The 14,497-nt window shown below is 38.8% G+C and overlaps 1 protein-coding gene across 5 annotated transcripts in view; it reads left to right on the top strand.

The window, feature by feature from the left end:
* PCDH11X (protocadherin 11 X-linked) overlaps positions 1 to 14,497 on the top strand; it is a 394,642-nt gene that overhangs the window by 189,718 nt on the left and 190,427 nt on the right. Inside the window, exon 6 of one of the 5 annotated variants that reach the window (XM_079319077.1) lies at positions 783 to 1,437. The exons of the other annotated variants lie outside the window; for them this stretch is intronic. Coding sequence (XP_079175203.1) covers positions 783 to 881 — 99 coding nt within the window. The 3' untranslated portion in view covers positions 882 to 1,437. Of the gene's footprint in view, positions 1 to 782; positions 1,438 to 14,497 lie in introns of those variants that run through there. 5 annotated transcript variants of the gene reach the window in all.

The raw sequence follows: 14,497 nt of genomic DNA, 5'->3' as shown, positions 1-14,497 counted from the left end.
CAAGATTAGTTTGAGGAGCTGATATGAACTCAATATCCTAATCTGAAGTGCTATTACCAGATTAATTAATTACCTATTACCAAAGTATTTGCACTGTGGTGGCATTTTTAGTACTGGGTTGTTTATCTGGTAATATTTCATATTTATATTTTACTCTCTGAATTCCTACAGTTATTTCCTTATAAGTAAACCTGATTTTTACAGTGATCCTCTGTCATGCACAAGTTAAAATTTTCTCCTTCCCAAGTTTTACTTTTGGATTTTAAGGATCATTTCACAGAATCAGTTAGGTTGGAGAAGATCTCTGTGCTCATCAAGTCCAAGATCCATGAAATCTTTGCCATCCACAGAGGATTCTTGCTTTGTCTGTGCTGTTTTGGGGTTTTTTTGAGCAGCCTGCCTGGAGGTGATGCATGGGGCAGTCAGGTCTTAGTGAGAACAAGGCTCTTGGCTCTTTTGAATTCTGATATTTTTTTCCTTTAGCTGCTTTCATACATGTGCCTAACACAGATCTCTGTCTATTTGAGTGAGGATGCTTTATGATCCGTTTCATTCTTTCTATTTCAGGATTTACAAGTGTTGTGACTTGGAAACATCTGAGTTTTTTTGGTTTTTTGGTTTTTTTTTTTTTTGTGAGGAGAAGCAGTGTGAGAGGGAAGTTTTGCTGCCTTTCTCTTTTCAGAACACAGCTAAAGCACTCAGTTTCTGGGCTTGGCAGCTTTACAGCAACTTGATAAAATAAAAATAATCGTGCCATCACTATTTTATCTTCCTCCTTTCAGATGTGCTTCCTTCAGAATTGCTTCTCCCTTTCATATTTGTGGCACTGTGCTCAGCAGCGTGGCAGGCTGCTCACAAGCTCTGCCAAGCTGAGGATTTGAGAGAAAGTAAACAACTCAGTTGGAAACATGGATAGCAAGAGTTGTGGAGACTCTAAGAGGCAGAGATGTGCTGCTGTATTATACAAGAGTTCACTTAACGGAAAAATGCTGTTCTCCCCTTCCAAGGAATAGATCTCTCTTGCTGGCCATTGTGGAATAATGCCCAGCACTCTGTGCAGGCAACTTCTCTGTCAAGTTTTGGAGCACTCATCCTGACTGAGGGGGAAAAAAGAGGATTTTTGGCCTTCAGTTAGAAGATAAAATAATATTTATAAAGAATAAAGGCACGTGCTGGAACAACCTAGAGAGAGCTGACAGAAGGAGCTGGGAAATTCCCAAGGGAGCTGCAAGATGGGCAGTAATTGAAGGAGTCTTTTCCTTTATGTAAAAAAGTTTTTCCTCACATATTCCTCAAATACTGCTTTACTTGCAAGTGATATTTATTGAGTTGGCTACGAATCCTTTAGTGGTGCTTTACTCTAGCAAATTTTAGTTTTTGCAAACAGGCATGATTAAACTTAGCAGCTTCTCCAGTAATTTGTGTATCACTCCTACCCTCACCAAACAGCACTGAGATGAAAGACAATTCTTAATTGTCCTTCTAGAGAGGAGGTGGGGCTTAGCTATTAAGAAACATCTTAAAAACATTGTCTAGTGCAGCTTTCCTGAGGAATAAAGATTGCTGCTGGAGGATTTCCCTCCTCCTGCCTCTTTGTGCTGTTCCTATGCAGCCTCTGACTCTTTCCATGTCTCCACAATTTGGGAGAGATGAAGCTCTGATTAAACCCCAAAATTATTACTTTTTATTTTCAAGTTCATCCTTAGGTTTGTGAGGCCCTGAGACATCTCTATTAGTTGAAAGGACTGCAGGTAACCCATGCTGTGTATTTTGCTGAATTAATTTATCCCTCTTGGAATCACACTTCAGGCCTTCAGGGATAAATTTTCACTGAAAGACCTTAACAGATGTTTCTTCCATTTTTTTTCCAGTGGTATCTCATTCTCAGAATGTGTTTGACACTGTACATTTAACACAGTGCATATCACTTGCACTCAGATATCTGAATTAAATAAGTAGCTGTTATACTTACCAACTTTTTGGACAGGAAAATTCCTGTACTACTTTTGTATAGTGTTGAGAGGTGATATTTTTAAATGGAGACAGCCAGGTATATCTTAAAGATGTTTTAATAACTACCAAAACACTTGTACAGGTGTTTACTCAGTGATCTTCCTTCTCCAAATCAAGCAAAGTGCCTTGGAAGGGAAGGGTGCAGTCAGGGTGGTAAGGACAGATCAGGACAAACCTGGAACATGGGAACACAAAAAACAAAAAGAATGCAGCAGAAGACCAAAGGAAAAAAGGCTGAAGAAAAAGAAATGCTTCTGAATTAGTCTGTTTAGCCATGATAGATGCCTTGTCAACCTGCTGCACCTAAAAGCTAAATACATGGGTTGGAGAGGAGGAAAAAAGGCAATTGAAGAAAATCAATCATTGGGGTGTAGGCTATTAAATGTTGACAAGTGGTAAAGGCTGGTTATACTGCTCTAAAACTTTGGGGGATAACAAAACACCTTTGAGTAAACTTAGACTCTTTAAATCAAAAAGGAAAGTTAGTTGGTTTTCTCCATGGCATGATATGTCAGGGGCCAGTATTCTCAGAGACTGTTACACAGTGTGAAATCACTGCTTCACTCAGTTCTTTATATTCCTGACCTTGAGATCTGGGTCATCATAGTCCATGCCCCTGATGAGCTGCAGAGTTCAGAATGGGCTGAGGTTCTGGAGCAATAAAAAAATCTTTTTTTCTTTTTTAGTTAAATAATGAGCAATAATGTTAACTCCAAGTGGAAGTTGGGTAACTGATTAATTTCATTCTGTAGGGGGCAGTGCACAGAAAAGCTTCTTCATTTGTTTTTAAATGGTTTAAATTTATATAGAAAAGTGGGTGGACAGGTGGGGTGTGTTAGCAGTGTGGAGAGCCAGGGCTCCCATTGCCTGTTTCCTCCTTATTGATCTGCCTGGGTTATTTGGTGGCTCTGCCTCCTCCCAGGGGCTGGGGGCATTTGCTGGGTGATGGAAAAGGAGATGGAGACCAAATTTACCTGTGACAGCCCCGTGTCCTCTTGTCAGTGCCCAGGGAATGCATGTCCTGCACCAGCCAGGGTTGGAATAAACCAAGGGGTGGTAGGTGATGAGCTGCAGCCATCACTCAAAGGCTTCACTCACTACATCTTCCAGGAAGAAACAGGAAAATAAAGAGCAAAAACATGCTGTGTCTAACCCTGGCTGTTGGGGAGTTTTTTCAAAAAGGTGATTTTATCTCCCTTGTAATTTGTGTCCTGTGCTGTTTTATCCTCTGAGATGCTGTGCTGGGGTGTCATGACACATCTGAGCCCTTGCACAGGCTCTGGTGCCAGGGCTGAACAAAACAGCAGCTCTGGGATCCTGAAGGAAACTGCTCTGGGTCCCTTCTGAGGCTGTTCTGATTTTGGGTCAGCTTTCACAAGGCAAGGGCAGGTGGGTGTGAAAAGTACTTGCTTAAATCATTACTTTAGTATTCTTCTGAAAGTCCTTCTGGCAGGGTGTTTACCTCAGAGTTGGCCACAGTTGCCTGACACAAAGAAGAAATTGCCTCCAAATAAAAGCCTGCTGGAAATGATCAATCTTCCATAGCAGCAGTGAGCTACTGGAACAGAGAGCAGAAATTTTATTGTGTGTTTATGGCCTATTAGTGACTCCTAGGCATGGCTGCAGGGGAGTCAAGGCTCCTCTGTGCACTGGAAGAACTAAATATAAAACTGCTAATTAAGCCCAGACAAAATTAATTTTACAGGGTGTTTCCTACAGGTAACATCCCATGGCCATGGCAGATTTTATGGAAAAATTAGGGCCAGATGAAGAAATGACACTGCTGTTGTGCATCTGGTTTTCCTTGTAAACAAATAACACAGAATATTCTGTGGTGACCTCACCTGCATGAGACATAAGGGATTTTTCAAATGGTAGTTGTGGTTGTAAGGGTTTTCCAATTCAATTGTTGCTTTGGTGAAGTTAATAAGGAGGTGCAGAAATGCTCCTTTTGCCTCTGTTACCTGTCAGAGCCCATTCATTTAAGACCTTGTTGGTAAAGCTGTGGTTTAAAAAGCAGCTTCAAAGCACCAGGTGGGACAAAGAGAACCCCCATGGCAGGAGGGGTATGCTGGTATCCAGAAATCCTTCCCTGGAATGTGGAAATCCTTCCCTGGTGTGTGTCACCCACGAGGATTTACAATCCCTCTGTGCTGAATGGAACTTCAAAATGACTTTAAAACAAAGAATTTCTGAACTTGTAATTGGATTTTGTGTTTGTTTGTTTGTCTTCTGTTAGTTGCCTCCTTGATGAAATTTTGTCTTCTTATACTAATTGTTGTTCAAGAAACCCAGATTAGATTTTCTGCTTATAATGACTTTGGAGTTGCAAAAGAGTAAGGAGACTCAGAATGTTTCAGGAAGCCAAAGACAGCTGGAACTCTGGAAATTCCTTCAATTTGTCCACAACTTTTAGTCCATGTTCTTTAAATTCAGGGAACTGGAAAAGTTTAAGGGCTTGTTTTACTGGTAAAATCTTTTACTTTAAAATAGATCCTTGATGTCATGCATGAGATAAATCATAGCAGGGCTTGTTTTGACACTCTGGAGTGTTGTTATATTATGCACTGGTTTCCCAAGAGATCTTAAAATTTAACAAGCAGAGGCCAGTGTGAGTAATGAAATGAGGCAGCAGTGTAGCCATTTCAATTACACTTTTATTACCCAGCCATTCTTCCTGCAGTGCTCCAGACTTGGTGCAGTGCTCAGCAGAGGATGAAGTGCTCCGTGTGAAGGAAGGAGAGCTCTGATTTTCTGGCCAAGTGGGCACTGTGATCTCAGCTGGCTTTGACAGCAGGGCTGGGGCTGCAGCAGTCTGGAGAGAAGGGATGCTCTGCTTAGCTTGAATGGCTGAGCCTCTGCTCAGAGAATTATGATGTTTGATAATTATTGATATTAAGAACAGAGGTTTGGGTTCTTCTGGTTTGTTTTGAAGATGTTTTAAGTCTATGGTTAACAGTGATTTTTTTTTTTTTTTTATTTTTCTCTCCCTCCCCAGTAGGTCACTACAACATCTTCAATATTAATCTTTTCTCACTGCTTATCTCATAATTATCTGCTTGTACAATGAATTATTCCTGGATGTTTATTTCTAATATAGGCTATCATCTAGGAAGGCTATTAAATTTTTTGAGGAGTTCTGATGTAACTTGTACTTTAGATTATGAACATAAATTCTCTTTCCGTGCCCACAGACAGCAACAAGCATGCTGTATCTAGAAATACATAGTTAAACATCTGAAAGTTTAAAACATCTTTCTCATTTATTCCATTTTAGGGAGCAATTTGAAGCTATCATAAGGGATTCCATTAAAATGACTTTCCATTTAGGGCTGCAATAAAAGCACCAGGCACAGGAACTCCTCTTGGGTTACACAGGACATTAAACAGCTTTTGTTCCTGGAGTAAATTTGTCTTGTGGTACTGAGGGTGATGTTCCTTGAGGCCTCACTCTGCACATTTTGGGACATTTTGGGCAGGGCAGGGATCCCCTCTGTGTTACCAAATCCCACCAGAACACTCTCATTCTAATGCAGAGCTAGCAGAAATCTCCCTCAATGTCTGAGATAATTGTCAATTTAGACCACTTGTGTCTTTCTGAGATTAGCAAGAAGGGAATCTCTTTTTTTCCTCCTTTTACCAGCAGCCCAGTTAAACCCTTTCCTGAATGGAAAACGATTACAGGTCTCAACTGACAAGCTGCAATTTTTTCAATTCCTGAAATGTCGTTTATAATAACAGCAATGACTAGCACAGCACACCTACAATATCTGTGCTGTGAGGGAAGTCTGATTAGAATTTCAGCTGGTACCAAGGAGGGAGTTTTGTTTTTTTTTTTCCTGCAGGAGGCAGTTAGGCTGCTATTCATGTCCACAGCTACTTTGGCTAGCAACAAGTATTCATATTCCTTCTAAAAAATATATAAAAATTTGACAGTATGAATGCAAACTGATGGAATATTATTAAATTCTTCTGATTAGAAATGGATGTGCAACATTTGTCCCTTACAGAAAGTGTTGCCAGGCTGTGGTGCAGTGAGAGCATATGAGGGGAAAAAATTCAATTTTAGCAAATGTAAAGGAAAAAATATATTTTTTTCCTCTATTTGCTATTTCTGCTCTGAGGAAAAAAAAAAAAAAGTGCAAAAGGCTGACAGATCTAGTGTTTGAGAGCAGAGCTGTATTTCTTTGCCTGTCTTAGGCAGGTTTTTTGGTTTTTTCTTTTTAACTAGCACATGTTAAAAAAAACTCCTAAATGTGCTGGGATGTGCATGGAGCTCACAGTGCAGGTGGAATTGTTCTGGTATGGGGGCTGTACCCTAAAATTCAGGAAGTTCAGGAGCTGCATGCCTGGGAACCAGGCTCTGGAGTTTCTAGAAATCTCACACCATGGTTGTGTCACAACATTGATTTTGTGGCACCTTCTCACCCCACAGCTCCTGTTCTGTTCTCTGTCTCCAACTGCACAGACCTCATCTTATTTTCCCTTGTAATTCCTATGATCTGGAATTAGCCAGTTATTATGCACTCCTTTTTTACTTTGCCCCTGAGCTTAGAAAGGAGCATTTTGTGGGACAAAATAAAGTGAATATCTCGATGCAAAGAATTTCAATCAAAAATTGTTACTCAGCCATTTAGCCAGCCAGCCTGTTCAATTTTGGATAGATGACACACTTCTCTGCTTCCTTTCACTTTTTTTTTTTTTTAATCATTCTCATAAAATACACCAGTGCAGCATAAAGAATGTTCCATCTGACAATATGCATACGTATTTTCCAGGAATAAATTAGGACATTTCCCAATGCCCCAGCACATCACTGTTTAATACAGGCCAATAGATCAAAGGCAACCACTGTAGTTTCCCTCCTGGGGCTGTTCAAGCCACTGTAAATGTGACCCTTTCTAATAAGTGCTGTATTATTTAGAAAGCTGGAGTTAATCTATTCAAGAAGTTATTAAATTTGGACTTCTTTTTAAGTCCATATGGCATGGAAAGATGTCTCTGCTTATCAGGTGAATTTTTTGTTGTCACCTGCACCTCTCCCCCTGTAAAAATGTGGACTATGAACCAGCAGCCACAAATAACAGAGCCAAGCAGAAACTTCACATTTCTTGTGTTGAACCCTCCAGTGGTTCAGGAAATTCTCACTTTTCTGAAGAATCCAGAGAGGAGCAAACAAAGGATCAAATTTTGACATTTGGGATTAATCTGCAGAGCAATTCCCTCGTTCTGATGGCAAATTGTATTTTAGAGATTATATCCATGGCATTTCCCTCCATTACATGAGTAACATTGTTGTGTGTGTTTATACAGGGATGCTAAATATAATTGGAGAAGTTGGAAGGAAATGCCCCTCTCTGAGAAATTCTTGTGTAAAGTGCTCATTAAAACATTAAACACCAACAATAAGTATGAGAATTTGGGAGCTCCCCTAAGTTTTACTAAATTGACTAAATATTAGTGCAGTAAAAATCATCTCACCACTGATTTTTCAGAATCTTATGACTTTACAATCTTTCCTAGCATTTGGGTGATGCAGTGCTAGTTTATTGTGGAATTACTGTTACAAGAATTGGGGAGAAAGAGCAACAGATGATTTTATTCTGTTATGGAGGTCAAAATGAAAAAATGAAAAAAATTCAGATCAGCAAATCTGCTTTTGTTTTTAGCAGTATTCCAGGTAAAAGTCAAAATCTTCCTATTATGCAGTAAATAGTTCTTATATTACTAAGGGATGGTAAGACTTTTGTTTGTTTGTTTTTTGTTTTGTTTTTTTTGAATTTGTATTAAGAGAAATTTGGACCAGCCATGGCTCTCTGCCAAATCTTTAACTCAAATTACAGCTATGCCTGTTATCTCTGATTTCTATTTGGAAGCTGTAAATATTCAATTTCATTAGGAGAATAGTAATATTTATAAATACAATAGTATTTACTGATTTTCAGGCAATGCTTGTTTCTGCAAATTCCTGCCATGTGTTTTTTTGGGTTTTTTCCTGGTGTCCATCCTGTGGGATGTCCCAGCACTGCCAAGATTGATGCTCAGGCATTAACTGACCCAACTCCACAGCTCTCCATTCCTTCTCTGGAGATATTTATCATCCTCCCTCACACAATTTAGAGCACTTTGGCACATGCTCAGATAAATTACATCAGAGATTAGTGAGGTATTTTATTTTCCCCTGGAGCTGGAGTTTAGCATTGTGAGACTCCACCAGCGCTGCCGTCCCACCCACCTCCTGTTTAAAACTCCCAGTTGGGGAATGTTTGCTTAAATCAGCACTAAAAAAAGCACCTGCAATCAGAGTTTCAGACATATTCAAGAGTGGCTGATCACAGAAATCACTTCTTTCTGCCAGTAAACACGGGTGCATGCTCTGGTTGTTAATGTGCTCAGGGCTGGGTGGCAGAATTGCTGCTCCTGCCTTTGCTAGGCATGGTCTCACAAGTGTTTTGTGATTTAATGACATCTCAAGGAGCTGAAGTAAAGCATCGAGTTCAGTATAAACAAATCATTTATTACATAAACAAATGAGATCTAAATTGCAGTGATTTTTCAGCTGATAGAGATCAGTGCAAGGTAAATAATAATTTACTTTACACCGTGTAGCTGCAGGAACACAAATGAGTGGAGGTGTTGGGGAGCAGAGGCTGCAGGTGGGGCTGGTGGAGAATTGTCCCTTCCCCTGCCCAGCCTCTCTCTGTGGCCCACAAGGAAATCCTTCTTCTCTTGCAGTCCCTCATGGGGGGAGATGGATGTGGAGCCCTTAAATTTTACAAGAGCTGCTCATGCCAAATGAGACAAAAGAACCTCAGCCCTTTTTCTTCACTTACATTTAATTTCCTTCCCTTGCATAGTTCTTTGATCTGTGAAAAAATAATTATTCTTTCATAGAATCTGAAGGAAAAAGAAAAATCCTTTTTTTTTTTTTTTTTTTTTTCTGACCTTTCCTGACATTAATGCTACAGGGCTAAAGCAGCTCTAACTCTTGGGTTATAGTTTTGTTTTTATATATTTTTTAATTCTTTTTCAACTGGCTATTTTATAGACTAAAAGAATTACTCAATTCCTGTGAGCCTGGAACTGTGTTGACCACTTTGAGTTGTCTTTGGGGAATGATCAGGCTCGGAGGACAGGTACAGGATGTCAGAGGAAAGGTCCAATGGCCACACACAGACACAGTGCAGTTACAGGATCTCTGTCCCACATGGTTTTAAAAGAAATATCCTTATAACTTGGAAGGGAATCCTGTTATTGGGGTTGATTCTTCCATTTACTGGCAGGGATGCTAAAAATTGTTTCTTCCACCGTGGTGGCCACCAGGTCTGTTTGTGTCTGGATCAGGTGTAGCTGTTGTTATCAGGCAGAAAATGATAAAAATTATAAAATCAAAATGATAAAAGGGCAGAAAATGGTTCCTGTTAGCAAACTTGCCCTTCACTTGAGCTGTCAGCACTGTTAAGTTGTTGATAATGACACAGATTTGCTCCAGCTTGGTGGAGAGAATATTTTCCTGACCCAAATTCATTCCATGTGTCTGCAGCACAGTGCTTGTAAAATATTTTCTTTTTCTTGTGCTTTGCCTCTAATGATTAATAGTAAACCTAGTGATGAATTTGAGCAAAAGGGTGGCAATTATAATTTCATTAATCACCTAATAATTGGGGTCCAGGGCTCAACTGCGACTTCAGCTTCTCCATCCTAAGGAATTAAAGAGGAATTTCTATTAATCACCGTGTCCCAGCTGCTGACAAGGCCTGTTGTAACAATAGATCTAATCATTTCAAGATGCATCACAATTAGTGTGAGGAGGATAAAGGAGTTTGTCTGGGACAGCCTCCAGTCCCAGGGGCTGCAGGAAGGAGAGCCTGTTCCACCAAGCATTTACCTCTAAATGCTCAAGTCAGGCTTCCCTGGGGATTTACAAACCTTTCAAGCTTTTAACAAACTCACCTGTTCGTTAAATGTGGATAATTTTTTATTATTTTGTATTGTAAAATTAAAATTGTAAAATATGGATAATTAAAATTAAAAAAAATAAATCTGGAGTCTGCTCCAGGCTGGGTGGTGGGTCAGGAAAATGGGGCTGCAGTTGTTGGGTGGTGCTGCCACATCTGGAACAAAAGGTGCTGGAATTAAGGATACAGAGCATTGATTAACTTGTGCATGGAGAAAACATCTGGTTGCAATTCCCTCAGCTTATTGAGGGGGTTTGAGCAGATGTGTGGTTAAGTGGTAAATTAGGAGAGAGTGCTGTGCCTGATTTTGTGTAACCAAGGAGCAGCTTTGTGGCACCATTAACAGCCAGAGTGTCCAGCTATGCTGGGAACTGCAAATGCATCTTGAGCTGCTGTTCCAGGCCTCCAGCTGCTAGGAGCAGTGTTTGTATAAATCTTCCAGAGGAATTCTTCACACTCACTGGCTCTCTTATCTGCCCCAAGTACAGAAATAAATGAACCCACCAAGGTGTGAGCAGCATTCTGAAAATAAAGACTCCACGCACAGAGAAATAATGAATTTCCTAAATTCTATCAGTGGAGATAAGGCAGAGTTATCCATGTCTGAGATGCTGAAATGATGTAGCTAAGGCAACTGGAATAATAATTTGACATCAGAAGGGAGCTGGTATAAATGGGATTTCAGGGTGTTGGATGCATTTTCCAGAGGTTTATTTAAACTCTTTTCAGGAAAAGTGAAACTTGTCAGAAACACGAAAATCTGTTGTTGTGGTAAATCTCTACAAAAGTCTTTGGTTTTGAATGGAAGATTATAAGGGATCTTCTAAAAACAAACACAGAATTTTAAAGGTTTTCATATTAAGCCTTCTAAGCCACAAGTTGTGTATGAGTTTAGCAGTGCTTCCATGCTGCAATATTCACACTCGTAGCCCTTGGAGGTGCCAGAGTATGAATCAGCCTTGCCCATGAGTAAAAAAACTCAGCTGAGCCTTGCTCTAAAAGAAAATTATTGAACTGAATGGGCTGAATTGGGAGACAATGGAGAGTAAACTAATTTTGGATCAGGTATGGCAATTTTTGGTCTTTGTTAGTGTTCATAGCCCTTTGTCACAAAGGAGGAAATAACCCCAGCACCCACTTTTGGGATAGAAAACAATCACCACCTTCTTATTAGGCACTGAATTACCACCTTCTGTCATTGCTAAGGCAAATGTTCTTTTACATCTTCTGTGGTGTGGAAACAGTTTTGGTCTGTTTGTTAGAAATGTTATTTTGTCCCAGTTTGTTAGAACTGAGCAGGCAGAACCTCTTTTAGTAAGGGTTTATATCAAGTGTGTGCTTTACAGTAGTTGAATACTCAGTAGTGGGATTATTTTTAATGCATTTATACTCCCTTTTATTTCGGTATGTAAAGAATGTATAATATTGTAGTAAACTTTCACAAATCTTAAAACAGTCGTCTTGTTTTGCTGATCATACTGTAGATTAGAGTATGGAAAGAAAGGAAAACAAACCCACAAACCTGTTTATTTCCTCTTTTTGTACCTATTTCCTTTCTTCTCCTAATGTAATTTTCTTCCTAGTTTCTTTCATAGTCACACAGGCTTTTATATATTTTCTGGAAAGAATAAAGCACTGTAATATTACACCCTCAAATAAGGACTCTGCAGATCCACATACATCAAAATTGCTTCAGAATTAATTTTCTTGATGAGGGATTCTGTATATTGCAGTGAATGCTTGTGTAATTTTTTTTTTTTTTTTTTTTTTTTTTTTGGTGTACATTTGAGACTGGCATTCTTTGGACAGCCAATTTCCATGGGTCATGAAAAAGACTTTTTGTGCTTTCTCCACGAGTACTATAAATAATGAAATTTTTGTATTTGTCCCTCCCTTGTAGGGACTGAGAGCAGCAGCAGCTGTGATGTGGCAGGAATTGCCATTTGGGATCCTGCTGGCAAATAAATATAGTGTAGCAAAAAGGTGTCATTACAATTCCTTGTTTTGCCCAGGTTGTGATTCATTAGCACCAAATAAGCTACAGAACAGAACTGCTGCAGCCTGAAGTGGTACAAAAATGGAAAGGCAAGAAGAAAATGGATTTTAAGAAGAAGGAAGGGGTGATGTAAGGGAAAAGGAAGCCCCTGTAGCAGCAGTTGAGGATATTCATTTTCTCTTGACATTGATCAAATGAATGTGCAGTAAAAATGAATATGCAATAAAGAGAAGTTATGTAAAAGTCACTATAGAGATGAGTATTAGGAATAGCCAATATTCATAAACCTTTGCATAGGATTTTTTATGTCCTTTATGATTGTTCTCTCACTGTGTCTTCCAGTCATAAGCTCCTCAGTTTAGGAAAAAGACTTGTCATACAATTTGGGACAGATTTATGGTAATCAAAAAATGTTTAAGTTTTACCTTTTTTTTTTTTTTTTTTTGTGTGTGTGTGTGAGAATATATTGCTATGAAACATGTGCCCTAAAAAGGGTTTTGGGTGTTTTAGTTTGGTTCAGTAAAAGCAATCCTTCAAGTATGGGGGGACAATTAGGATGTGAAGATTTTCTTATAAATGATGTGAGGATTTTTTTTTCCCATTTACACCAACCCTTCAGATCCCTAAAACTTCTTCAGCAGAGGGGTAGAAGGATAAGAATCACTGGTTATGTGCTGGTTTTGTTTAGACAAGCAGGAGAATGGGGTTTTACCATCCCCATCCTACACTTGGATTAACTTTGGATTCTGGAGCTCTCTCATTGTTTCAGCATATTTAATTTGCTCTCTCAGTAAATTTTGTTGACACTTTTTGCTTGCTGTAATTTAGGATTTCAAGTTCACCTTGAGCTAGGGCTGCATACCAATGGAGGAAATCTTTTAATTTTTTAGTTTTCATTTTTGGTGGAAGGTATGTTTGTGAGCAGGTTCTGTGTCCTTGTGTAGATCATCTCTACACTTGTGCATGCTGTGTTTTATTAGAAGGATTTTTGGCAAGAAATGTTTGCTTTCTCTTTTTTTTTTCTTTTTTTTTTTTTTTTTTTTTTTTTTTGCTTTGCTCTAGCATGGCAGTTGTCTTATGTTTGCCAGAGTTTTTTTTTTTTTTTTTGTTTTTGCAATACAGGTGCAATCTGTGGAGAATATATAACATTTCCAATAAAAGTAATTCTTACATCAAGACGTGGCAATGTTACAGATTGTAAATTTTGACTTTACTGCCAACCTCTGCCATATTTTCCTTGCTGTTCTGTGCAATCCTCCATTGAGCAAAATATTGTCATTGTTATTCTTTAAATAGTATGGGGACATAATTTCCGTAGCAGAAGGGTAAAAATGTCTCAGTATCTCTTTTTTTTTTTTTTTTGTGTTTTTGACTCCTTCCTCTCTGTTTTTTTTATTTTACTGTGCAACAAAGGTGGCACTGCCTGGTAAATGCAGCATCTTATTAGAATCTCATTAGCATTTTTTTTTAATGTGGGCTGCAATTCAAGATTCAGAGGGGAGCTCCCTTGCCCAATTAGTGTCACTGCTTACCTGAAGCCTGGTTCAACACAGAGTGGTTTTATTTATTTGGTCATAACTTCCTATGGCAGCTGGGAGCCCCAGACCTGTGCTAGGTGGGAGGATCTTTCCAGAACTGGAGTTTTCTCGAGTATTTGTGTTGACCTTCACTTTCCCTGCAGAGGTTCCCATAATATAAAGGTGATGGAGTCTGGGCAGTTCCTCCATGGAACAGAATGGTGGGTTCTGTTTCTGTTGTGTGGTTTTTTGGGATTTTTTTCCTTGGTTTTGGGTTTTTCTGGGTTGTTTTTGCAGTGTTTTTTTTTCTTTTTTTCTTTTTTTATCTTGTTTTGTTTTTGTTTGTGAGATCCCTATTGACTGAAACTCTGCCTTGGAGCACAACCTCAATGGAGTCAGCTTCAGGTCTGTAACAGCACAAATAGAAATCCTGTGTCTCCCAAAAACACTCCCAAATTTTGACTAGAAATTAAAATTTGCATAGGCATCCACACGAGCTGGTTTAGAGTTTCTTATGTTTAGTGTATTTGCATTATTTGGAATTTAAGTTTTACATCTAGTCTGTGTGCACAGTCCTCATTTAAATTGGTAAGGATCCATATTTCACATGCATTTTCAGAATTGCGTGACTGCTAATTTTAGGAGACAGGTAAATGCCTAAATGCCTTTGAGGACCAGAGAAGATTTTTTTTTTTTTTTTTTTTTTATAAAGTCTTTTACTTCTTTTATGAAGATCAAAACTTGCTGGAATTTTCCTCTTGAGCTAAGAAAGTCTCAAGCTTTTTAAAATTGAAAGAAAAGTTAGGAAGGCACTTTTCCCATTACCTCAGAATTAATATTTTATTTATATTACTTGCATGAAGTGTATCTCCATCAGTCTGAGATCTGTGGTCAAGTGTATTCTTTCCATTTAACTGCAAGATTTCAAGATTCTCTGGGGATATGATATCCAATATTTCTATTAAAAGAGAGCTCATGCAATAGAGTCTGACTTCCCTGAGGAGAAAAGAATG

The sequence above is a fragment of the Erithacus rubecula genome, assembly GCF_903797595.1.
Source record: "Erithacus rubecula genome assembly, chromosome: 15".
NCBI lineage: Eukaryota > Metazoa > Chordata > Aves > Passeriformes > Muscicapidae > Erithacus > Erithacus rubecula.
The sequence above is the reverse complement of the archived record's forward strand: the minus strand, read 5'-3'. Positions and strand labels throughout refer to the sequence as shown.